The sequence below is a fragment of the Pinus tabuliformis genome, chromosome 1_2, assembly GCF_031772625.1.
Source record: "Pinus tabuliformis cultivar Carrire ecotype Pingquan chromosome 1_2, CPIR1, whole genome shotgun sequence".
Classification (NCBI taxonomy): Eukaryota; Viridiplantae; Streptophyta; class Pinopsida; order Pinales; family Pinaceae; genus Pinus; species Pinus tabuliformis.
In genome coordinates this window covers 649,589,505-649,616,850 of record NC_142298.1, presented here as the reverse complement: position 1 = coordinate 649,616,850, position 27,346 = coordinate 649,589,505, and the positions used below count along the sequence as shown (strand labels likewise).

General features: G+C 34.0%; 1 protein-coding gene across 3 annotated transcripts; it reads right to left on the bottom strand.

Moving 5' to 3' along the window:
- Window positions 1–2,298: 2,298 nt before the first annotated feature.
- Window positions 2,299–25,531, bottom strand: LOC149207358 (uncharacterized). Of its 3 annotated transcripts, none has more exons than XM_089395691.1 (6): window positions 25,175–25,531; window positions 24,864–24,930; window positions 24,442–24,507; window positions 24,018–24,084; window positions 21,440–21,556; window positions 2,299–2,832 (listed from the first exon to the last, which is right to left on the bottom strand). In XM_089395691.1, exons 2-6 carry the CDS (start codon window positions 24,921–24,923, stop codon window positions 2,729–2,731), a joined length of 414 nt encoding a protein of 137 aa, XP_089251817.1. In that variant the 5' UTR covers window positions 24,924–24,930; window positions 25,175–25,531; the 3' UTR covers window positions 2,299–2,728. The 3 variants fall into 3 exon arrangements, with proteins under 3 accessions (XP_089251817.1, XP_089251818.1, XP_089251819.1); XM_089395692.1 differs by lacking the exon at window positions 2,299–2,832 and adding an exon at window positions 13,106–13,733; XM_089395693.1 differs by lacking the exon at window positions 2,299–2,832 and adding an exon at window positions 20,474–20,581.
- Between the last annotated feature and the right edge of the window lie 1,815 nt (window positions 25,532–27,346).

Sequence of the window (27,346 nt, the reverse complement as noted above, 5' to 3'; positions counted from 1 at the left end):
ATTTTCAATATGATATGATTGCAGTTACAACCATTAATTGATTTTAGCATATAAATTTATGAAAACTATCGATTGAGAAATCACATATCTTATGCTTCAAAAAAATTGAATCATTTACCTATGACACATTTATCATTAGCCTTAATAATGAATAATGCATTGTGAATAGTGAATAATGCACATAACATTTATCAAGTAAATTATTATAATTTCTTTAGTAAGAATAGCACCTTTGTTTGCAAGGAGTTCTATTTCAAAACTTATATTTCACATTTATATATGATTATTGATACATATAAGTAAACATAAGTCATTAAAAATAGCATGCCTCAATGGTTCATGTAAGATAATTTGAATGGCAAACAATTCATTTAAGAACACACGAGTGCGTGCACACACATCTTAGAAAAAAATCGATACAACAAAGTCATTGCAAAAACATTTATAAATAATAAGAAATATACATATTAATATAACTGACAATTTCCATATATTTCAAAAATTATAAAATCATACAAATTGATTCAACAAAAACTATGTCCAAAATGTATTGAAAAATTGGAATGTACTTTTCAACAAATTTATAAAAGAAATTATCTCCATGAACTACAATGAAGTACATGTTCTATTGAACATTCGAATGTACTCATGTTTTTGTTTGATAAGATGAAGTCTTAAGAAAGGGGAATAAAACTTGCATAAGCCATGTATCTTACTCTTTTCCTGTATATGATTTTATCAAGATGTGGTTTGATCGATATCTGATGAATTGACAAGTATACTTTTATGTATCTATTAGCAATACATTTGATTCTTCATAATTATCTCCATATTGGGACCACACATCAATCAACTTTTTCTCATAAAATTGTCTTGCTCTCCCTACTTCCAATTTTGTTTGCAAATGACAATGAGCCCTGTCCCATGCAAATTTAAAGTCCTCTGTATCAATATTTGATTTTTCAAGTACTTTTCGAATGTACTTGTCAGTGACATTTAATGTCCATATTTCGACATCATAATTTCTTAAGCAATATTTTAATACCTTTTACTGAAAAGGCCTTAAAAAATAGGACTTATCACCAAACTGCCAATCTGGTTCTCTTTGAATATGAAAATTTTGTTCATCTTTGATGTATGATTGGAAGAATACTCTTCCATTTCAAATATCAACAACATCTTTTGACTTGTAGTAATTCCCATATGCATCTGCACTGTAACCACATGTATGATATTAATATATCTCCACTTCAACACTTCATTGCTTAAGGACATAAAAACTTATCATTTTAAAAATGATGTTAATATTTATTATGAACTATTTCCATTTGTATGCAAACATAATTCTACAATGAGTTCAAAGTATCACAAAATACAAATAGAATTGCCCCATTAAAATGAACAAACAAATAATATGTTTACTTTATACATAGAGCCTAATACCTTTATTTAATTTGTATGGAATAAAAGTCTTATAAGGATGCATTGACCCACCATTTAAATCATTGATTTTAAGACTTGTAACGATTTATTTAATTGCAATTGAAAAATATAATTACAAAGGTCTAGTACAAGTAAACAAACTAATTATATATTAATTTTCACATACAATATAATACAATTTTTAAATTTCAAACCTAATTAATTATATGTAAATTTATAGAGTTTCTACCTTAGTTTTTTTTGGTGCTTCTTTTAGTACAAATTGTATGTTTATTGTTGGTGCTACATACAACTTAATATAATTTTTCAACTTATATGGAATAAAAAGGGTTATAAGAATGCAATGGGTCATCCTTCACATTACTAATTTCTAAGAGGTATAACGATAACTTAAACCACATTTAAAGCAAATAATTGTAATGATCTAATTAAAACAAATAGACCTGTTATCTATTAATTTTACATACAATGTAATCCATTGTAATATATATATATATATATATATATATATATATATATATATATATATATATATATATATATATATATATATATATATATATATATATATATATATATATATATATATATATATATATATATATATAGCATGGGAAATTTGATATGAAAACATTAAATGACTATTCATCTCACCAAAAATAAAAATAAAAATCAAAATATTTTATTTTTAGTAATGAAAAACCAAATCAACAATTCTTTTATTAGCGTTGTGAAATAAAAGTAATAATTCATGATGTCATACATATAATAGCATGATATAAACATTTGTAATCTTAAGGTACTTCTAAATGTAATTGAACATCCTTCAAAGTAGCTCGCACATCCATAGCCTTGTTGAGTTTACGCAATATTCTCCATAGCTCATTGATCAACCAATTATTCCCTTGATTTGCTCCAATGAATGGAGGGGCAAGAATCACATTTTCTTTTGGATTCTCTTTCACTCTCTCAATTAAACAAACAACTATAATAGTATTGGTTGCATCATATTGGATATGCATTTCCCACACTTTTTTCAATGATTTAGTGTGTATAACTTTCATTGGATTGTCAATGACCTTATGTCCCTTTTGTGGCTTACAGTCTAAAGCAATCCACTTAAACACAAGTTTATCTCGTAATGTTTCTGAAACCAACTTTTTTAAAAATCTTGTTGTGCTTTGTTTCAAAGTTGTCATCCAAATTGCAATGTTAAGAGATTCATTTTTGAAACACATTTCAAAAAATGATTTTGCATGTGGATGAATCCAAAATAATTTTTGCTCTATTGTGTAATCAACATCAGCTCCCATTTTCTCAATATGCCCTTTGTTTGTTGCTTCATGTCCTTTAGTTCAAAAATAACTAGTTTCTTTTCAGTTATTTTGCCTGCAACACAATGGAAAATAATATAGTCAAACCACTTTATTCATGTTACAAAAATTACTAAAAAAATTGTTGAAATGATACACTTACCTTGAGTGGTTTTTGCACTATTTATAGATGAAACAATAATTTCTTTTATCATCTTGATAAGACTTGGAGTAAACATATTAAACCTTCAATCAAATACCAATTGTACTTCTTATTAAACCTTCAATCAAATACCAATACCAAGAAAAACATTAGTAATGCAACCTTTAAAAGGAAACACACACACACACCTTTAACATTACTTTGATTGTTAATTTTATCCTTTTTATTTGTTCCTATAAAAAAAAAATATACAAAGTTATGGTAGTTACAAGCATTTGAGTTTGAATAATAATAAGATAAATAATAAGACAAGTTATAAGTATCTGATATGACATTATCTTCATATTTGTAGCGTTGCACCTCATCATCATCCTAGTTACCTTTATTTGTTTCCAAATTAAACATATAAAATATTTTGAATTGGTGAAAATGAATAGAATCATTAAATAACAAGGAAAACAAGTGGACAAATTATAAGTACTTGATGTTATATTTTTTTCTTGATTAAAGTTTTGTTTAACTTTCACTTGATCAATGTCTTGGTTTTGTTTGCTTGTCACTATAATAAACATAAAAAAATGTTATAAATTGTGACAATGAACAAAATGCATTAAACAACTATACAAAAAAAGAACCATAAATAATCATCCATAATAATATTTTGGTCTTGATTGTAGTTTTGTGGGACAATACCAGGGTCATTATATGCATTCTCTTTATTTCCAACTATAATCAACATATGAAATGATATGAATCACAATAATTTAGAATAATAATAAAATAAAAAAAGATAGAGTTACAATGATTAATACCCATTTCTATCTCCATCGTTCCATGGTCATTGTCTTGATTAATTTCATTCATCTCATAATTCCCTATAATAGTCATCCAAAAATGTTATGAACATGGAAATTAAATAAATTGAAAAATTATCAAGAGAAAAAACCAAACAAATTATGCACCTGGTATGATAACTTCTTCCTCTCCTCCTCCTCCTATTTCCATCTCCATACTTTTCTCAACAACATAAGCACTATGTTGATTAATTTTTTTCTTCCCACTTTCATCATTCTCTATTTTAGAATCTCTGTCGTTAGTCATTTTAGTAAACACTTTAACAATTAAGAAATATGAAAAAAATAGTATCCAAAGTATTATAAGAAAAAAAAATGAATTGTAGTACCCGAATTTTCCAAGAAGTTAATGGATACCGGAATTTTTTTTTTCTCCGTAAATCTATGCTAATTTATATTACAAAAATCAAAATTTACATCACAGTTACACCAGGGCTGTGGCCCTGCATTTTCAGCGGGATTGTCTTCATGAAAAACCTTCAAAGTAGCATCATTACAAAAATGATTCAACACAGTAGACTTAGAAGCCGCCACAGTGGATATGTGAGCTGACACAGTGGATTGACAAACCGATAAACTGACACGGTGGACTGACATAGTGGATACAAAGTCCGATATGGACGACACATAGACTGAAATACAAAGAGCACAGTAAATCGACATGGAGCAAAAAGAGTTGCTTTCCTGGCAGCATTGAGCGTGATGACAGCAGAGCTAATCCTCATCGGTCGTCTGGGGCTCCTCCTTCGCCAGACCTTTAAGCTTCTGCAAGACCTCCCCATCCTTCACCTGACCTTTAAGCTTTTGTGAGACCCTCATTTCCGCGCTCAACGCTCTCTGAACCGGAACGCTAGGGCCTGCTTCATCCATTTGAGTGGCTGGGGGAGCGCGAGTTGAGGGAGGCTCTCGCATATCGACTGCAGGGACCTGCATATCGACCACCGGCGCGCCCAGATTGTCCTGAGGACCTCTGTGGTTATTGCAGTGTTCCACCATAACTGAAACTATCAGAGTATTGTTTTCCAGCGTACAAGGAATTCGATAACGAACAGCTGGGTGCTCCAGATGCCCACATTCCGGAATTTCTCCCCATCCACGCATAGCTCCGCGAACTACAGGTCTGTTTGAGCTTCTAATGTGCTCATATGCAATTTCTGCAGAGGAGGAGGGCGAATTGACAGGGCGCTGGGTGGCAGAGCGGCCCCGAGAACCTCCCCTGCGACTACCCATCCTTGGCCTCTCCCGCGGCATCGTCAGGTCAACCTTCGAACCAGAATCCCTCAGAGAATTTGTGCTCAGAATCTCCTCCACTAACCTCTGCGTGGAATGTTTGCAGGTATGAGTCCAGGCGACCGGGGGAGCGTAAATAACGAGTGCCATATGCCTCGAACCAAGCTGCATAATGAATGCGCATCGAACCAGCCATAAACCCAGCATTGAAGCCGAGTATGCGGAGTCTCCCATCGTATTTATGGCTTCTGCTGCAGGGTGCGTCGTGGCATGTCCGGGCATACGACCGCCCACGTGACTTGCCACCGCCGACACCTGGCTATCCCGCCCGATCTCCACCCGCATCCGGGAAATGGATACCGGATTTGATAGTTGAAAAGATTTGTAATTATTTAACATGATTGTTCTTTGTGGCCATGTTTGCACAACACTTGAAATTCTTCTTCCATATGTACAACAAGCCTTGATTAAATTTTTCTCCGCATAAAGAGAAATAACCACTTTTGCATCACTACATTGTTGGTGTTTTTCCACTAAATCCATCCAGAAATCATAATCTCTCTCATTTTTATCAAATGTGTCTTCAAATGTGTGAGAGTATTTTATAGCCTCCAAAAATTTTAATTCTGAATTATAGAAATGTATAATAAGAACTATATCATAACTATAATTGTTTTGTGACTTATATTCATAAATGCCACTAATCATTTTATAGTTGAACTTGGAGTTCTTTATGGAAATTCTCAAAGACTGACGTACATCATTACAAAACCAAAGTTTTACTAAGAGAATTGTAGTAAAGTCATTCAACTCATTTTTTCGATAAGAAATCGAAAAAATACAATGTAAAATCCCTTGTGGAATTGTTCTTTTTTCAAAGCAAGTGTATCCAAAACAACAAGGTCAGTATGTAAAATTGGTTGCAACTGACATGGAAAAGAGTGCAAAAATGTTGACAAAAGATGAGGGCCCCCAAAATGACAACCAAATTCAAAATTGTTATCAACTTGTTGAACACTTGTTGATGCATTTATCATTTTGTCAAGAACTCCACATGCTTGCTGAGAAAGGGACTCTATCTTTGTATTACGTGTTCCTTTGACATAAGTAGACCCCTCCACCGTGTTGCAGAAATTGGTAAATATGATATCATTAATTTCATAATGCTCAAGAATGTTGAATGTGGTAAGAGTCATCTCATTCAAGTTTTGATCATGACTTTGACAATATGTAACCATTGCATCCAATATTGTTTTGTTGGTTTTCAATTTAGAACAATAATATTTTAATTTTATGGCATTTGATGATGATTAATTGGAATAAAAAACCAAATGGTTCCATCCAATAAATTATATGTTGTTGAAGCAATTTCTTCCATGGTTAATCCCTGAAGGGCTCGAAGAGTAGCTAATCAAGGTTAGAAAAAGGGCACCCCCAAATAATTTATTATGTTCTTTTAATCGTGAATATAAAGCAAATATCTACTAGGTTTCCTTCTAGCACGAGCATAAGAAAATTTCCAAAAGACATTACATTGTGAATAAATAAAAACAATTGTAGAGACTACAACAACATCATATATACACAAAATTTATCTCTTATAGTCATGTATATTCTTAGTTTGCTTTCGAAAAAATAAAAGCAAAACACAATGAAAGAACATTAACTATGGCGATCATTAGATTTTCTTCTAGATATTCGTCTAGCACAAAGACAAACACATAGCAACTTTGCAAGGTGAAAGAAATATAAATTTGATATAACTACTTCTAACACGAACAAAAGCATATTGCCAACAAGAATCTTGCAAAGCAAAAGAAATATTCGCATCCTAGATTTATTTCTATTACAAACGCATGGATATTGTTAAAAAAAAACATTGTAAGGTGAAAGAAATCTAGCATGTGCTAGAATTATTTTTAGTACGAACACATTCATATTTCCAAGAAAAACATTTCAAAACAAAATAAATATAGCACAAGCTAGATTTCCTTCTACCACAAACACAAACACATTGTCATTAAAAATATTGCAAGGCAAAGGAAATGTAACCCATGCTAGACTATATTCTATCGCATACAAGAAGATTGCCAACAACAACATTGTATTGTAAAGCAAATCTAGTGGATGCTAAATTTCCTTCTAGCAAAAACATAAACATAATGTCAATAAAAACATTGCAATAATAATATTTCCTCGGACATTTGACCTTGCCTTTTAGAGACAATGAGGTTTTAGTCCATGCCTACATAGACTATTGTTACAATATAAAAAATGTTAAACCCTGGAATGATTAGAAGGCCCTTCATATGGAATATGTGGTCTAAGAATGGAATAGTGTACAAAGATTTCCTCCTATAAAAAACACAAGAACGTTGCAAATAACAACATTACAAGATGAACAAAATATAATGCAAACTATATTTCCTTCTAATGGAAACATAATCACATAACATTGTAGGGTGAGAAAAATTTAGTCTGTGTTACATTTACTTATAACACAAACATATAAATATTTCAAATGACAACATTACACAACAACAAAAAATCTAACACAAGCTAGATTTCCTTTTAACCTAAACAAAAACATGTTAGCATTCACAACATTGCAATGTAAAATAAAATCTAACATGTGTTAGATTTTCTTTTAGCGCAAACTTGAGCACATAGAAACATTGTAGAGTGAGAAGTCTATCAAGTGCTAGATTTATGTCTACCACAAATACAAGCACATTGCCAACAACAACATTGTAGAGTATAAGAATTCTAGATTGTGTTAAATTTTCTTCTAACACAAACACAAGAACATAACAACATTGTAGGACTAAATAAGTTTAATGTGTGCTAGATTAACAACATTGCAATTTAAAATAAAATCTAACATGTGTTAGATTTCCTTTTAGTGCAAACTCGAGCACATAGAAACATTTTTAGAGTGAGAAATCTAGCAAGTGTTAGATTTATGTCTACCACAAATACAAACACGTTGCCAACAAAAACATTGTAGAGTATAAGAAATCTAGCTTGTGTTAAATTTTCTACCAACACAAACACAAGCACATTTAAATTTGAAAGAAATCTAACACATGCTATATTTCCTTCTAACACAAACACAAGAATATAACAACATTTTAGGACTAAATAAGTCTAATGTGTGCTAGATTAACAACATTGCAATGTAAAAGAAAATCTAACATGTGTTAGATTTACTTTTAGTGCAAACTCAAGCACATAGAAACATTGTAGAGTGAGAAATCTAACAAGTGCTAGATTTATGTCTACTACAAATACAAGCACCTTGCCAACAACAACATTGTAGAGTATAAGAAATCTGGTTGTGTTAAATTTTATTCCAACACAAACACAAGCAAAATTAAATTTGAAAGAAATATAACACATGTTATATTTCCTTCTAGCACAAACACAAGAACATAACATTTTAGGACTCATTAAGTCTAATGTGTGCTAGATTAACAACATTGCAATGTAAAAAAAAATATAACATGTGTTAGATTTCCTTTTAGCGCAAACTCAAGCACATAGAAACATTTAAGAATGAGAAATCTAGCAACTGCTAGATTTATGTCTACCACCAATACAAGCACGTTGCCAACAACAACATTGTACATTATAAGAATTCTAAATTGTGTTAAATTTTCTTCCAACACAAACACAAGCACATTTTAATTTGAAAAAAATCTAACACATGCTATATTTCCTTCTAGCACAAACACAACAACATAACAACATTGTAGGACTAAATAAGTCTAATGTGTGCTAGATTAACAACACTGCAATGTAAAAGAAAATCTAACACATGTTAGATTTCCTTTTAGCTCAAAGTCAAGCACATAGAAACATTGTAGATTGAGAATTCTAGCAAGTGCTAGATTTATGTCTACCACAAATACAACACGTTGCCAACAACAACATTGTAGAGTATAAGAAATCTAACTTGTGTTAAATTTTCTTCCAACACAAAAACAAGCACATTTAAATTTGATAAAAATCTAACACATACTATATTTCCTTCTAACACAAACACAAGAACATACCAACATTTTAGGACTAAATAAGTCTAATGTGTGCTAGTTTAACAAGATTGCAATGTAAAAGAAAATCTAACATGTGTTAGATTTCCTTTTAGTGCAAAGTCAAGCACATAGAAACATTGTAGATTGAGAAATCTAGCAAGTGCTAGATTTTTGTCTACCACAAATACAAGCACATTGCCAACAACAACATTGTAGAGTATAAGAAATCTAGCTTGTGTTAAATTTTCTCCCAACACAAACTCAAGCAAATTTAAATTTGAAAGAAATTTAACACGTTATATTTCCTTCTAGCACAAACACAAGAACATAACAACATTTTAGGACTAAATAAGTCTAATGTGTGCTATATTAACAACATTGCAATGTAAAAGAAAATCCAATGTGTTAGATTTCCTTTTAGCGCAAACTCGATCACGCAAAAACATTGTAGAGTGAGAAATCTAGTAAGTGCTAGATTTATGTCTACCACAAATACAAACACGTTGCCAACAACATTGTAGAGTATAAGATATCTAGCGTGTGTTAAATTTTCTTCCAACCCAAACACAAGCACATTTAAATTTGAAATAAATCTAACACATGCTATATTTTCTTCGAGCACAAACACAAGAACATAAGAACATTGTAGGACTAAATAGGTCTAATGTGTGCTAGATTAACAACATTACAATGTAAAATAAAATCTAACATGTGTTAGATTTCTTTTTAGCGCAAACTCGAGCACATAGAAACATTGTAGAGTGAGAAATCTAGCAAGTACTAGATTTATGTCTACCACAAATACATGCACGTTGCCAACAACATTGTAGAGTATAAGAAATCTAGCTTGTGTTAAATTTTCTAACACAAACACAAGCATACTTAAATTTGAAAGAAATCTAACACGTGCTATATTTCCTTCTAGCACAAACACAAGAACACAACAACATTTTAGGACTAAATAAGGCTAAGGTGTGCTAGATTAACAACATTTGAATGTCAAAGAAAATCTAACATGTGTTATATTTCCTTTTAGCACAAACTCAAGCACATAAAAACATTGTAGAGTGAGAAACCTAACAAGTTGTGATGGATTTCTCACACAAAACAATCTCATGCTCACCTCCATATCCCTCCACATGCTCCTTCCCATCTAGGAGATGCATATACATGTTTATAAACCAGATCAAGTAAATTGTCTCTCACTCATGTGAAATCCTGGGTCTTTGTAAGATTTCCCAAACTATGCAAATAGAACAAACTCTAACATTATCATCAGGAAAAAAATTCCCTCTATGCTGACTAAATCTAGAGTTGAGATGGATTTAAAAGAAAAGCTTGCACCTTGAGAAATTTGATCCCTTTGTAGGCTATCTAAATCTAGAGTTAAAATGAATCTAAAATGGTTTAATTATTAATAATTATAATTCTTCTTTTATTTTATTTTATTTTATATTTATGTAATTTGACTAAATTAACAAGTTTAAACAACATTACATAACCTTAGAACATCTCATTCACTTTTGGCTAAAGTCTCCCATGTAATCATTCATGTTGGACTAAAGTCTCTCCATGCAATTATTTAAATTTGTAGATATTTATTTTTATCTTAATCAATAATATTTAATATAAAGTAGAAAACATAAACTTGGAAAAGCCCATAAATATTATAAATATCAAGTGAATTACAATGAAATTTGAACCACTTAAAATCATAATTTTATATTTTATTTTGGAAAATTTTCAAACCATAAAATTGATAATAATAAAAAATTTATTAAATATATGGTTATTTTATTTAATTTTATAAATATTATATACAATAATACATGAAAAATGTAATATAATTTCAAAAATTGTAGCTTATAATTTTAAAATCACTAATAAAAAAATATTAACATACCAAATTCTTTATAATTTTAAAATCACTAATAAAAAAATATAAACATACCAAATTCTTTGTTATTATTAAAATTTGTAAATATTTATTTTCATTTTAATGGATAATATTTAATATATGATGGAAAGTATAAATTTGGAAAGGGCTATTCATATTATAAATATTAAGTGCATTATAATGTAATTTGACCCATTTTAATTTATGATTTTATATTTTTAATTTAAAAATAAAATAAAATTAAAACATATAATTAATTAAATTTCTAATTTTACATTTCTAATTAAAAAAAATTCAAAACATAGACTTGAAAACATATTGAAAAGAGGGTCCTATGCATGGAGTTGGTAGAAATGTTCACTGCAAATGAGATAAGGTGTCCTTGAAATCACATTATACACTTGTCTGATTCATCACTACAATGAGCCAAGGTATACGAATTTTAGGGATACCCAAAGAACAACCAGTAGCTAAAATTCTTTATGCCAACACTATGGAACTAGAGGGAATGGATTCAATGGAGATCAAGACCTTGCGTTGTGTTTTGCTAAGTGGAAGAGGTCCCTATAAATTAAAATTTCCCTAGAGATAGGGACAAGCAACTAATAACAAGCAAAAGCACTAACAATGTATCAAGGAGTTAGGTTCCTCAAGGACACTATGCAAAGGGATGTAGTTATTGTTGAGGACTCCAACATAATCACAAAATTTACTAAGGGAAATACCATTGTACTATGAGGAGCATACAAGGGTATGCTTACATATTACTACTATATTCAATGCTAACCCTAAATTTCATGAATGGTATATGTTGAACTAGTCTTATGATTTATTATCTATGTTGTTTATAATCAAGGTAATAATGAGAACCAACACCTTGCACAAAAAGAACAATTATCATGAAGTATACGGAAAGTGAACCAAATGGTAGCTACCCTCCTAGTGGAATTATGTCTTTCATAGTTGAATATTACCTTATAATTGAGTCAAGTGTAATCACTCAATCAAATGTTGTAAACATACCAATGTCATTTTGGAACTAGATTGGTAAGCCTAAGAATAAATGTTATGTTAATTTATAAATAAGATTCAATACTTGTTGAGTAGCAATGACATGGTACACTAATTAAAACCAATTTAGATCCATCTTAATTCTGAATTTATTAAATGCTGAGAGGGATCAAATTTTTTGGCATGCAAACATTTCTTCAAGTTTTGCACTAAAAAAGAGGTTTTCACTTCAAAAGATTTGACCTCTCTCAATAATTGATAAATGATTTAGGCAATGATTTAAATAGCTAAAATTCACATTGTATTAATATAAAAAGTTATTAAATCATTTATAATTCAACTTTATATTTCTTTTAATTTAAAATATATTGATAAATTATACTTGTTAAATAATTTATAATTAAATATAACATTTATATTAAATTTTAAATCTAATTTTTTTAGATCTAATGATAATTTTGTCTAACTAATATTAATTTCATTATTTTTATTAAATATTAAAATTTAATTATTTTTTAAAAAGTTTACTAAAATCACTACTGAAATTTCAAAACTTTAAAGATATTAACATTTATACACAATTCAATTAAAAAACTCAACCTTATATGACTTAGAAGGCTCTCTTATATATAATTTATTCAATTAAAAATCATTTAATTTAAACAATTTGTAAAATTGTCTATCATTAATACCAATCTAGATCCATTTTAACTTTTTATCTACTCAAAAGGAATTAAACTAGCATTTGCACCAAATGTTGCAAAGGGGACGCTGTAAGGCATAAATTGAATTATGCAAATACAAAAAAAAAAAAAAATACTTTGATAAAGAATAAAAATATATTGAATGCTCACATCAATGTCCCATTAACTGGAACCACTTAGTAGACATATCTATGAACATTAGAATTACACACAATGATCAGGAAATTTCTCATATAGAAACAACACCTTCCACAACAACCTTTTCTCACATCCACATTTTAAAGTAGACATATCTATCAACATTAGGATTACATACCATGATCAGGAAATTTCCCATATACAAACAACACCTTCCACAACAACCTTTTCTCACATCCACATTTTAAAAAATGGCTTGGAACATGATTGGAATATCCCATATTTCCTTTTTCATTATGTAGATAAATCTTTCCCATATACAAACAACACCTTCCACAACAACCTTTTCTCAAATCCACATTTTAAAAAATGCCTTGGAACGTGATCGGAATATCCCATATTGCCTTTTTCATTATGTAAATAAATTTTCCACATTACTATTTTCATCATGAAGATTGTTAGTTCATTGTTGTAAAGTGTCAGTGTGTTAAATTCAATACTACAAGTTCAACAAGTGAAAAACATTCCTTAATTAGCGTAATATGAATTTTTCTCTCACCGTGTATTTTTCAGTCATTCATTACAAAACTTGCATCAAATAACACAAGTAACAAATTAACATGTATTTTCTCTTCATTATTTTCATCACGGAGCCAAGAAACACGAAATCCTAGAGTGGGTGTTCGTTATATCCAAATTGTTGCAATGGATGTGACCTGCCATCAAAAAGAGCATTCCCATCCTTAGATGAACCCCATTCTTCTTCAGTTGACCACTTGATTTTATTCAATTCCCATCTTTTTTTCTCCATTCATTTGCCCCATCTTACCCCATTCTTCTTCAGTTGACCACTTGATTTTATTCAATTCCCATCATTTTTTCTCCATTCATTTGCCCCATCTTCTTATCTATCAAAGGATTGCCCTGGTCCTTTGAAGCATTACCACTAGTAACAAGGAGATCATCAAAAAACACACTTTACAACTTTGAATAGGGATGAGACATATCACATACAAGAGTCTTCAAGCTGCAATATTTTGTTCGAATAATGCATGCTAAGATCATTTTTCTTAAATTTCAATTTATAGTAGGTTGTAATTTAATATTTAAAATAATTATTTTAAAAAAATGTAGTAAACTAACAAAAAAAAACGTATGCAATAATGTGCCAAATTATATAGAGTAAGTTATGTATGAGTGGGTACTATGAGATATTAAGTGTAATAAAAAGTAACTGAATGGTGTTTCTCACAAGTTTGGAAATTATAATAATTGTTATTTTATTTTTTAATTATTAATAGTTATAAAACATTTAATATAGATGAAATATTATTAATTAAACAGAAATCGAAATAAACAACTTCTAAAAACACCATTTTTCACTTTCAATTATATTTTAAATTATCCCACATGGATGTCAACGATATGTCATGTACTTGTTCACTATTTTTTTTATTGATATCATTAATAAACAACTTTTAAGAACACCATTTAGCACTTTCAATTATATTTTAAATTATCCCACATGGATGTCAACGATATTTCATGTAATTGTTTTGTTTTATTAATGATAATGACCATAAAAGTACATCGAAGCATATTCAATGCACCTTAGTTGCAACTTGCAAATTGTGATAGTTGTCCACACACGCAATTGCAAAACTTGACAAACAAGACGCCAAGATAAGATTATTGCATACACAGTTCTGGTATTGATATTAAAATTGCTCCCATGAACGTCATTGCTCTCCGACAGGATGACCTCTCCCCGCATCAATCGTGATGTAATACAAGACTATGTGTATCTCGAAAGTCAATAAATTATTCCTTACACGGTTGGAATTCCTCAATTCAAATCAACAAGTAACATCCCTAAAATCTATCTGGAATGTCCCTAAAATATAATGGATTGGAAAAATGATCATAGTGTTCAATCATAAATGTCCATGATTGTCAAAATTGAAGATATAAGCTTGGGTTATCCCTGAAATCTACCCAAAAAATCCCTCAAATCTGGCAAAAACATCCCTAAAATCTATCTGGAACATCCCTAAAATCTTCCCAAAACATCTTGAGGATGACCAGCGAATCCCCAAGTCCCCAATAAAGTCCCCAACAGTTTGGGACATTTCCGAAGGTTCCACAAGACCCTGGAATGCAAGGTACATGGGTTTTTTTTTTGGAGGGGGGGGGGGGGGGGGGGGATGGTCGAGTGGACCATAGCCTACATATTATATTAGCAAAAAGACACCAAGCCATGCACGAATATAGGCATTCCACAAAAACACAAAAGATAAAAAAAAAAGTACACTAGCAAAGAAAGATGCACTAAATGTTCTTAATGTAATGACACATTCAAATTTGTTATTTTAGAGATGTTCACACTAGTTACAAACTTTCAAGAGATAATTCCAAAAGAGTGGAGACTTAAGATTGAATCACAATGCAATCTATTGCAAACCTTCAAGCACTCCATCACACTTAAACACCACTACACACCTTAACAATAAGACCAAATTGTATATCCGAGAAACATCTACCTGGGTCAATCTTATCATGCCAACTAGATTTCTAGTTTGGTTAAAGTCATGGAATTGCATTGTTTACCTTCAATCGATAGGAGAAAAACATCATCCCCGCATAAAGATATTTGGTATTAAGATAAGATAAGATAATTTTATTATTGTCTAACAAATGACCACAAAATTAGGTCAATAGGACTAAAGAAGAAGTTAAGTATGTTGTCATTGATGTCAAGCAACAAATGCAGCAAGAGCAAGATGAGGTTCAAGAAGCAGGTGCAGGATGTCGTCATTGATGTCCTCGACACACTGCATAGATGGATGAGTGGATGCAGAGGATGTAGTGGTGAAACCCTAGCCTAGGGTTTGGTTCCCTGGACGATGGACACACCCCGCAATTGTTGAAGTTTTTGATGATGCAGATCAAATAGTTTGTCTTGGATACTCTCGTCATCAAATTCTCCTCGTCATGTTGATTCCAATGGTATGTGGAGCATCCTGTGGGCCTTCATGGTTTGAGAGGAATGCTTAGTCAAAGTTGAAGACCTAGTCTATGGCTCAAAACCCCATGATGCTGAGGTGGCATCATATCATTGGTTGAACAATGTGGCAAAGATGATAAAATTAATAATCAAATTAATTAATGGTCCCAATTTGAAATGTTAGAAGGGTAAGATTAATTATCAAATTTATTTAGAATATATGGTCCAAATTTGAAGTCGACCTCAAATATTATGGCTCCAACATTGAGTGTTAAATAAAATATTTTTCTCTCCAATTAATTTAACTCAAAAATACTTTCCCTCCTCGAGTCATGTCGGCTACATTTTGTGAAGTAGCCCGTCAAGTATTCAAGAACGCACTCGGTCCCTCTAAAAGGATAGCATCTCTACCCAGTGAATCAAGTCATTTGATCCTCTCAGACCCGTGGAGGAGGACTGTAATAGTCCTGCAGCCTTGAAGTAATTCGAGAAGGATTTTATGTTTTTGTTTTCGGTAAGGGGTTCGTTGGGTTGTGAATGATTTCTACATGGTTTTGTTGGGGTACAGTTTGATATCTGCAGGTAGCGTTGGAGAATATTTACACCATGAGTTTTGTCTACAATGAAACTACTCGGCCCTATCCTACTAAAAATTTGGCCTCAGTTAAATCACCAATTTCTGCAATCTGGTGCAGCGTATTGAGATCAAGATATTCGCTCTAAAATATAATCTTTTTGGCTCTCTACTCTCAGCCTGAGCACATCCTATAGAGAGGGCTCCTATGTATGGGGTTTCCAGGAACAGTGGGCATGTATGATTTCACCGATTGCAACTTATTTAGAGCGCATGTATAACTACAACGTGTTTCTTCCTTGTAGTTATACAATGATTGGTGACATTTAATTTTGGAAGTGTGTGTCACTGCTGTGGATTTGCTAACAGCCTTGATTTCTTTTTGAGCACATTTAACTCTGTAGTTCGGTGAAAATACCCTGAAATAGCACAATCTGAAGATTTGTTGCAGTGATCCAAAAATAAAATACTCAATTATATGTGAGCCTGCATCCTCAGCAAAAGATTTAAGAAAACTCAGTGAAGTTTACATAACATTGGACATCAAATAAGTTCAGCCTTGACATTATTCATCAAGGATTATATATTGATCACCTGTGGCTAATGATAAATCCCTATGGAAAATTCGATTCATCTGTGGAATATTTGAAAATCTGGAGATTGATACAAGGTGAAGTTCAAATTAGTTCAAGTTGGTAATTCTCTGGAACAATATCTGAAACTCTGAGTTTGTTGGTATACTTGGTATACTGAGTTTGTTGGTAATTCTCTCCAATTAATTTAACTCAAAAATACTTTCCCTCCTCGAGTCATGTCGGCTACATTTTGTGAAGTAGCCCGTCAAGTATTCAAGAACGCACTCGGTCCCTATAAAAGGATAGCATCTCTACCCAGTGAATCAAGTCATTTGATCCTCTCAGACCCGTGGAGGAGGACTGTAATAGTCCTGCAGCCTTGAAGTAATTCGAGAAGGATTTTATGTTTTTGTTTTTGGTAAGGGGTTCGTTGGGTTGTGAATGATTTCTACATGGTTTTGTTGGGGTACAGTTTGATATCTGCAGGTAGCGTTGGAGAATATTTACACCATGAGTTTTGTCTACAATGAAACTACTCGGCCCTATCCTACTAAAAATTTGGCCTCAGTTAAATCACCAATTTCTAATTTATGCCACGTTTTGCTAGAATTCTTCTGCAATCTGGTGCAGCGTATTGAGATCAAGATATTCGCTCTAAAATATAATCTTTTTGGCTCTCTACTCTCAGCCTGAGCACATCCTATAGAGAGGGCTCCTATGTATGGGGTTTCCAGGAACAGTGGGCATGTATGATTTCACCGATTGCAACTTATTTAGAGCGCATGTATAACTACAACGTGTTTCTTCCTTGTAGTTATACAATGATTGGTGACATTTAATTTTGGAAGTGTGTGTCACTGCTGTGGATTTGCTAACAGCCTTGATTTCTTTTGAGCACATTTAACTCTGTAGTTCGGTGAAAATACCCTGAAATAGCACAATCTGAAGATTTGTTGCAGTGATCCAAAAATAAAATACTCAATTATATGTGAGCCTGCATCCTCAGCAAAAGATTTAAGCAAACTCAGTGAAGTTTACATAACATTGGACATCAAATAAGTTCAGCCTTGACATTATTCATCAAGGATTATATATTGATCACCTGTGGCTAATGATAAATCCCTATGGAAAATTCGATTCATCTGTGGAATATTTGAAAATCTGGAGATTGATACAAGGTGAAGTTCAAATTAGTTCAAGTTGGTAATTCTCTGGAACAATATCTGAAACTCTGAGTTGTTGGTATACTTGGTATACTGAGTTTGTTGGTAATTCTCTCCAATTAATTCAACTCAAAAATACTTTCCCTCCTCGAGTCATGTCGGCTACATTTTGTGAAGTAGCCCGTCAAGTATTCAAGAACGCACTCGGTCCCTATAAAAGGATAGCATCTCTACCCAGTGAATCAAGTCATTTGATCCTCTCAGACCCGTGGAGGAGGACTGTAATAGTCCTGCAGCCTTGAAGTAATTCGAGAAGGATTTTATGTTTTTGTTTTTGGTAAGGGGTTCGTTGGGTTGTGAATGATTTCTACATGGTTTTGTTGGGGTACAGTTTGATATCTGCAGGTAGCGTTGGAGAATATTTACACCATGAGTTTTGTCTACAATGAAACTACTCGGCCCTATCCTACTAAAAATTTGGCCTCAGTTAAATCACCAATTTCTAATTTATGCCACGTTTTGCTAGAATTCTTCTGCAATCTGGTGCAGCGTATTGAGATCAAGATATTCGCTCTAAAATATAATCTTTTTGGCTCTCTACTCTCAGCCTGAGCACATCCTATAGAGAGGGCTCCTATGTATGGGGTTTCCAGGAACAGTGGGCATGTATGATTTCACCGATTGCAACTTATTTAGAGCGCATGTATAACTACAACGTGTTTCTTCCTTGTAGTTATACAATGATTGGTGACATTTAATTTTGGAAGTGTGTGTCACTGCTGTGGATTTGCTAACAGCCTTGATTTCTATTTGAGCACATTTAACTCTGTAGTTCGGTGAAAATACCCTGAAATAGCACAATCTGAAGATTTGTTGCAGTGATCCAAAAATAAAATACTCAATTATATGTGAGCCTGCATCCTCAGCAAAAGATTTAAGCAAACTCAGTGAAGTTTACATAACATTGGACATCAAATAAGTTCAGCCTTGACATTATTCATCAAGGATTGTATATTGATCACCTGTGGCTAATGATAAATCCCTATGGAAAATTCGATTCATCTGTGGAATATTTGAAAATCTGGAGATTGATACAAGGTGAAGTTCAAATTAGTTCAAGTTGGTAATTCTCTGGAACAATATCTGAAACTCTGAGTTTGTTGGTATACTTGTGTGCCTTAAATTTGTAGCGTATGTTCTAAAGGTGTCATTAGTCCAGAGTCCAGACCTAGATCTACACAGAGATAAGGCAGAGATCCAAACTGCTGAAGGTAGCTAAAGTATTTTTGATGTTATGAATTTCTCTGTCTTTATATCTTGGCATCAATTTTTGGTATGCTTTGAATTGGTCCTACTCTGGTTTACGGAAGACACATATCCACTGAAGCAGCCACAACAGTTGTACAGGGTTCCTGTTAAGAACAGCTCGTACCCTTGTTTATTCACTACATTTATGAGTATGGCCTAGGGTTCACATTATTTAGGTTGTTAGTAATCATAGCAATCATCTTTGATTTGGCTTTTGTCATATATCATAAAGTAACCCTGTGACCTTAATACTATAGAAGCAAAGTTCCACAGTGTGTAGTGCCTTTTGTGTAATGCAACGTGTATGTCTGCTCATCAAACATCTGAAAAGAGACAGATCCTTGAAGAGAGAATTCTGAAGTATGAGGACTGAAGTCTGAACTACTTCCTGTAGCAGTAACCTTGTGGCAATAACTTCTAAGCGCTGATGTAAGGGGACTTGATATAGTGACCTTGTGACAATGGCTTGATGACTGTTTTTATAACAGTTCTTTGTTGACAAAGAAAGCCCAGCACTTGATGAGGGAGCAGTAAGCTTGTTAGTGACTATACAGAACTGTTGATAACAGTGATATCAGTGAATTTGAGGCTTGCACTTGAATTTACAATATTGACACTTATATTAGTTTGTAGATCATGAGACAATGATCTTTCATGAAATTCTATGCCTGATACATAATGATGACAGAGCCTTCAATGCAGATAGTGACCTTGCTTGATGATGGTAACCTTGGCATTGACAGCAGTATTCTAGACGTGATGGTGACAGTGATAGTGGCAGTATATAAACAGGGATGTGTGGCAGACCATTTGACAGTTCATACAGAGTTCCTGTTACACCAGTATTATTCTTGTGACAACAGTACTATTCTTGTTCCAACAGTATTATTCTTGTGATGTGTTTGACTTGGACAGCAGCAACAGAGGCAGCAGTGAATGACCCCAGCAGAGCAGTTTGCAGCAGTAGCATTAGAGGGACGAGGCAGCAGTGAATGACACCAGCAGAGCAGTGTGCAGCAGTAGCATTAGAGGGACGCGTTGAGCAGCAGTGGTTGCAACAGTGGGCAGCGGTAGCAGCAGTGACTGCGGTAATGGGCAACAGTTGTGGAGCAGCAGTGATTGGTTGACTTGTTGATTGTAAGGGGGACTAAAGACTCCTTCGATCTAGGTCTGCAAATACCTTCAAAAATTGGGAAGCATTATCTTCTTTGGGGAGTATTTTACTTCCTTCCAGCTTGACTGGTAAATTGTGCATGTAAACATACATAATGCAAAGCTTGTTTGGACGACATATTTAGTGCACTGATCATTGATGTGATTTTGTTTTTCTGTTAATGCTCTTAATGATTAAGTAATAAACTAATCAATTGTGAAAAGAATAAGAAATACTGATTCACACCCTTCTCAATATTTCCAACCGAAGAGTACAATCAGTATGAATCCAATGTGGGAGTGCAAGTGCAGATCCAGAAAATGCTAAAAATAACATAAAGAAATAAATAAATAAGTTGTAATGCTGTCGTGACACATATATAAAAGGCCATGGCACAATACAAAATAATTGTCTTTCACGAAAGAATGAGTGAGATAGGAAGATCTAGCAATGGAGCTAATAATATGAAAGGCTCCTGAGTCTGATGGCCGATGGCAAGGGAGACGAAGTGGGCACTGACTTGTTTTCGAAGTCCCTTGGAACCAATGATGGGTTCGACTGTGTTATACATTCCATTTTTTGCCACAGTCAGAAGTTTGAATAAAATCTACGCTATTTAGAGTAAAAAATTGTACCAAAATCACATACGCATCTAGAGCAGGGAAGATTTACACAATCAGGACATTATTGACTGTATGGGCATACATACATGTGTATGTTTGTGTGCATGAATGTGTGTCTACATAGTCCAATTTCCAAAAGATAAATGATCTTAAAAATCAGCAACGTTTGGAAAAATAGGTAAAAATATCCCGTACATTTTACAACCAGAAAAATAAAATCAGAAACACAAGACCTAAAATAATTATACTCACATGCTGTTTCTGCAGCAAGAACAAGAGGGTCTTCGTTTGCAGGTGATTGCTTAACAGTCTTAGTCTTGGATCCAACACAGCCCATAACAAAATGTGTTGCATAATCCAACAGTGCAACTGCCACAAACTTTCCTCCGAGTTCAGAATCTCTCAATCACTGCGCGTGACAACTTTATTTACATTATGTAATGTACTTTTAACCAGTTCTTCCAATAGTCCTCCAAAGCTATGCAACTAAACTTCTACAGAAAACGAATCATGTAGGAGTCATTTTATAACAGATGCATTAAAGAAATTGCAAGTTTTGATAAATAACATCAATATTAAAAAGGGGAACCATTGCAGTGTAACGGAAGCTGCCATGTCACCCACAAACCAATCTCAAGATTTCAATTGCAGACCTTCCTTCTTGGTTTTTATTTTACGGAAATCACGAAAAATGGGAGCAATCCTAAGGCATACTCAAGAAGCAATTAAAGTTCAGTTCCCCAGTTTATACCAGGTATACAGTCTCCTATTGGCATTGGAACCCAGATTATCACTGTTCGATTTTTTAAAAGTTAACCCCTCTTTTGAAAAAAGAAAGAAAGCCGAATCTCTGCCAGCATGCGAAGGCAGCAGAAGAGTCTCATCGCAGAGTGTCTTTGCCAGCATGCGAAGGCAGCAGAAGAGTCTCATCGCATAGTCTCTTTGCCAGCATGCGAAGGCAGCAGAAGAGTCTCATCGCGAGCAGGCGAGGTCTGGCTTTTCATGGCTTATTATTGGGAAAATACTATTTTTTTTATAAATAAAACAGATTAAACGAACGGTCCAAAACACTCCAATCATCTAACACACAAAATCAATGGCTCACAATCGCACACGTCACATTTCAGGGATGTCTCTCTCAGAGGGAACGCCTTACGGCGTAATCAGAGGGAACGCCTTACGGCGTAACCACCATAGACAATACCATGGGTTCTCATAAACTCAAAGCTCAAAAAATGACTTGACCAAGTCAAATTTACCATAACTACCCAATAACTACCCAATTGACTCATATGTTGTGTTTAGTTAAGGCTTTTGTTTTTCAAATATTAAAACTGAAAGGCCTTATATTTCATCTCATTATGTACTCGTGCCAAGAGCATATAAAGAATGTATTTCCATTCTTTGTACTGAATAGAAATTAAGATTTTTTCCATGGAAAAAGAAAAGTTTCATGTCGAAAAGTTTAACTAATGAAAACAATAAATTATGTATGGCAACTTCCCACTGAGAGTGCAGTGTGCACTACATAGCTGGGTATTAGAGAGAGAGAAACAATCATATGGCCACTGACAAATCAACTTACAGACCATAGCTGAGGATTTATAGTATCAGAATTTTTTTTATTGGAGTAACCTAAACAATCTTGCTCTAGCATCTTGCAAGTTATACTCAAAATATTTAAAGAAAAAAGAAAATATTAACGAAAAAATTAATTGCAATATTCGAAAGGAGGCCATTCTCATGTCACCCAGTAGACACGATGTAAAGGAAGATAAGCATAGTCACCCGACAGTCATCAACGAGGTAGACTCTGCCTATTCAAGATAGATGTCCTCTGGAATTTGAATATAGCTAACGGGCAAAGAAATATTGAAACTGGCAGGTTCTTAGTCAGTGATGTTCATAATACAAGGGAAAGTCTTGGTGAAAGACAAGGGGCAGAATGCCCATTTTTAACTCGATGGCTCCAAAACTCAATATAACTTCAATTTCATCAGGTAAAGAGACCTGTCAGTCCAGTAGTCAATAAAATGACTGGCAAATACTAAATAGAGATCATTGGTGCAAATTACACTGAATCATACATCCCCTGGATGGCATAGACTCTAATACGAATAGCTCTCCATGCACTTGAGCTAGCCACAGTGCCTTTCTTGGTTATTTAGTGTAGTTTTTATAGTAAACTAAAGAGGATACATAAAGTTCCTTTGCTTCAATTATTATCCTCAAATCCCACATTTCTTTGAGGAGAGACATTGAACATTGCTATCATCCCATTGTATGGAAGTTACGCTGGCATCACCTCTGATCAAGGCTCACTGTAAAAAGAGCTGTCTACATCAGCAATCAATGGATGTGTCACAACTACTAGTGCTAGTTACACATAATTGGTGGTCTTCCCTGCAAGTCTTAGCAGGCTGCCAATCTAGAGGCCACATTACCCCACAACACGATGTACTTTGCACTGATCATAGAGCAGCTGCCAACTACCAAATGATCATGATCCATATCCATAATAGGCAGACCAGGAAGGAACTCTATGGTCATAACTCAATCTCAAGTTTTAACATACAAAGTGAAGTGGGTATGGTTTAAAGGCAAATGCAACACGTTGATGTATTGGCAAGAACCCAAAACTAATCTAAATCCCTCACACAATCACAATGTGATTATCTGGGAGCCCCAGCTCCATTACCTACGAGCCTTATAATTACAAAAGGATTAAATTCCCGCTAGTATGAAGGAACAGTGTCATATGCATCCATTGCTGCTTCCTTCCTAGTTCAAATTTGAAAAACATAAAATTAAAATGACTACAATGCAATACCTGCTGCTGTTTCGCAACCTGTTCTATCAACTTGTTTGCCTGCTTTCTCAGAGCATCCATTGTTTTCCTGTTATCAATCATAAAGAGCCCACATTTCAGAAATCTCTATACAAATCCACATCCATATCCAAGAGCAAACAATCCTTATAAAATTGGGAATTTGAGGAACAGTGTGCCTCTCAATAATTCAAAAATATTGCGGATTCAGATATTCACAGATCCACGAAACTGGAAGTAAGGTATAGCCTTTTTTTGTAAAAAACAAAGATTAAGGTTTTATAATTATAAAAAAAATATTATTAGGTCAAGCAAGCAAAAATAGATTGTAAAGTAGAGAACCTGCATGAACTTACTCGGCAGGGCTGAGGTTTTTGCATATATGTAAAATAGTAAACATAAAATTAAAATGACTACAATGCAATACCTGGTGCTGTTTCGCAACCTGTTCCATCAACTTGTTTGCCTGCTTTCTCAGAGCATCATTGTTTTCCTGTTATCAATCATAAAGAGCCCACATTTCAGAAATCTCTATACAAATCCACATCCATATCCAAGAGCAAACAATCCTTATAAAATTGGGAATTTGAGGAACAGTGTGCCTCTCAATAATTCAAAAATATTGTGGATTCAGATATTCACAGATCCACGAAACTGGAAATAAGGTATAGCCTTTTTTGTAAAAAACAAAGATTAAGGTTTTATAGTTATAAGAAAAATATTATTAGGTCAAGCAAGCAAAAATAGATTGTAAAGTAGAGAACCTGCATGAACTTACTTGGCAGGGCTGAGGTTTTTGCATATATGTAAAATAGTAAACATAAAATTAAAATGACTACAATGCAATACCTGCTGCTGTTTCGCAACCTGTTCTATCAACTTGTTTGCCTGCTTTCTCAGAGCATCCATTGTTTTCCTGTTATCAATCATAAAGAGCCCACATTTCAGAAATCTCTATACAAATCCACATCCATATCCAAGAGCAAACAATCCTTATAAAATTGGGAATTTGAGGAACAGTGTGCCTCTCAATAATTCAAAAATATTGTGGATTCAGATATTCACAGATCCACGAAACTGGAAGTAAGGTATAGCCTTTTTTTGTAAAAAACAAAGATTACGGTTTTATAATTATAAGAATGGGCGCGCAGGGGTTGCACCTCGAACTGCTCTCGGTGATATTACGAATGGGGTCGAATCATGTAAGGCTCCATCCTCTGCGGTTAAACAGAAGAAGGCGCGGGGGAAGAATGCGAAAATAGGTTCTAATCCGAGATGTGAACTAACGGAGGAGGAAAAGCAGAAGGCCAACGCTTGGGCTCGAGAAGGAATCGAGAGGGTTCAGTTTAGTGGTAAAGACATGGAGGTGTTGAAGGCAAAGATCGCAGAAGAAGAGGTCAACAGCCGAGTATTTCGCAGCAAAATCTTTCAATTCTTACTACTGCAGTCTTTAGCGCTCGCACATACTGATTATCATTCACCAACCAACAGAAATGGCGGTCAGAAGGCAACCGCTTGCCATCCAGGACGAAAACGCCGAGATCAACAGAGGCAAAAGCACTGTTAAGAAAAATATTATTAGGTCAAGCAAGCAAGCGACCTTCCTCCCTGGAAGGCGAGAGAAATGAACAAATTTTGATATTTGAAAAACCCTGGAACGCGAGGGAAATGAACGAATTTCGATATTTGAAAAACCCTGGAACGCGAGGGAAATGAACAAAGTTTGATATTTGAAAAAACGGGAGGGAAATGAACGAATTTTGATATTTGAAACGCAGAAATGCCGTGAAACCTTGAATGGAACTTAAATGAAATGATTTTGTGTTTTTCAATTGGAATTAAATCCCATTAAATGAAATGTGAAAGTGTTTTCTTGGGCTTAATAAGGAGGTATTGCTCATGGTAAAGAATTATTAATCATATGACGCTTGTTTGTTTCTGTGCAGGAAAATTTTTTGGAAGGGATTTTGGTTGATTTTTTAATGTAATCCTGTTACATTAAAGGTGAATTATGGTGACATAAAAATAAGTTGTGTGTGGTTAAAAAGTGTAGTGAAGTTGTAACGTTATAAGATTAATGATTATTTTTAATAAAATGTTTGGTTTAGTAAGGTTAATTAATCTATGGAGATGCTCCAATATTATATAAGAAATTGCAGATAGAACAGAAATCAAATGGAAATAAGGATTTGTCTAGAGAAGATCATATGGAAGAATCCAAGAGGAATTTCCATGGCAGTCTAATCCTAGGGTTTTTTCTGGTGTGAAGATGGGTTTTCACCTGCACTTGGGAGCGATAACAGCGTGAGGGAATGGTCACAACACTAGCCAACAAGAGTCAGTGCACCTGGTTTATATTTATCTGCAGCGGTTTGGCAGCTTATGGTCTTGTGGGTTTTCTCGGTCAACTAGTAAGGGGATCGAACGGTGGAGGTGAACCTTTTGTTCAGTTGGGCCAATGTCTCTTAGAGGGTGTCATGCACAACATCACATAGGGATAGTATAACAGGGTACATGTGAACATCATTTTGTATCGACAAGGAACTTGTGGATTATTCTTCTCATTATATGGAGGCTTCCCAAATTTGGGTTGAGGGGCCACATCAACACCAAACTGGGGTTTCACCGATGATACACCATGAACCAGAAGTCCAGGTCAACACATTTACCTCAGAGATGGATGATGTGAAGGTTTCCCTAAATGCCCTAGGGTTTTCCCACCCGGGCTCAACGATAAATCCAAACTTTCTTCAACTACAGGAGGACGAGGCTCAACCGATCTTGAATATCCCATCACCATCGGAGTTACAGTACTGGGAACTCGAACAACAGGGTCTCGCAACAAATGTACAAGGGGCGTCTTATGTGGCAGTTGGGGGCACGAGCGTTCATGGGACTGATACATATGGCGTCCTAAATACTGGGAATAATGTACCATGCTCATCAAGAGCAGACCTCCAAGGCTAGCAACCTGCTCCTGCGGCTCGCACTTTAGGACGTTTTGATGGCATCACTCGTCAGGAACCTGGTATTGAGGATATTAGAGCATCAGATTTGGATGAGTATGAGTCAGCAGAGGACGAACAACACCCGATAGACCACGCATAGAGAACGGGGGGAAGAAAAAAACAAAATGCACCAAGGTGCATGAGAAGGGGTGTTTGTTGGTATTCGAAGAAGGTATCAGTATGGCCCAAGATGCATTTACTGAGAGTATTGTGCTTGTTGGAAGGGTTCGTGCTCGAAATTATACCCTTGGGCGATTGAAGCATTGGACTGTGGAAATTTGTGGACATTTATTGGACCAGTTGCTGGTGATTATTACCATGACA

What these genes read in the sequence shown, in the direction of transcription:
- LOC149207358 (XM_089395691.1), bottom strand. Translation starts at nt 24,923, where the DNA reads ATGGATGCTCTGAGAAAGCAGGCAAACAAGTTGATAGAACAGGTTGCG. An exon ending in AGGTTGCGAAACAGCAGCAG is followed by an intron (nt 24,508 to 24,863) that starts GTATTGCATTGT and finishes GATTGATAACAG; the next exon opens with GAAAACAATGATGCTCTGAG. An exon ending in TCTTGCTGCAGAAACAGCAT is followed by an intron (nt 2,833 to 21,439) that starts GTGAGTATAATT and finishes ATTGTGTTGCAG; the next exon opens with GCAAAATAACTGAAAAGAAA.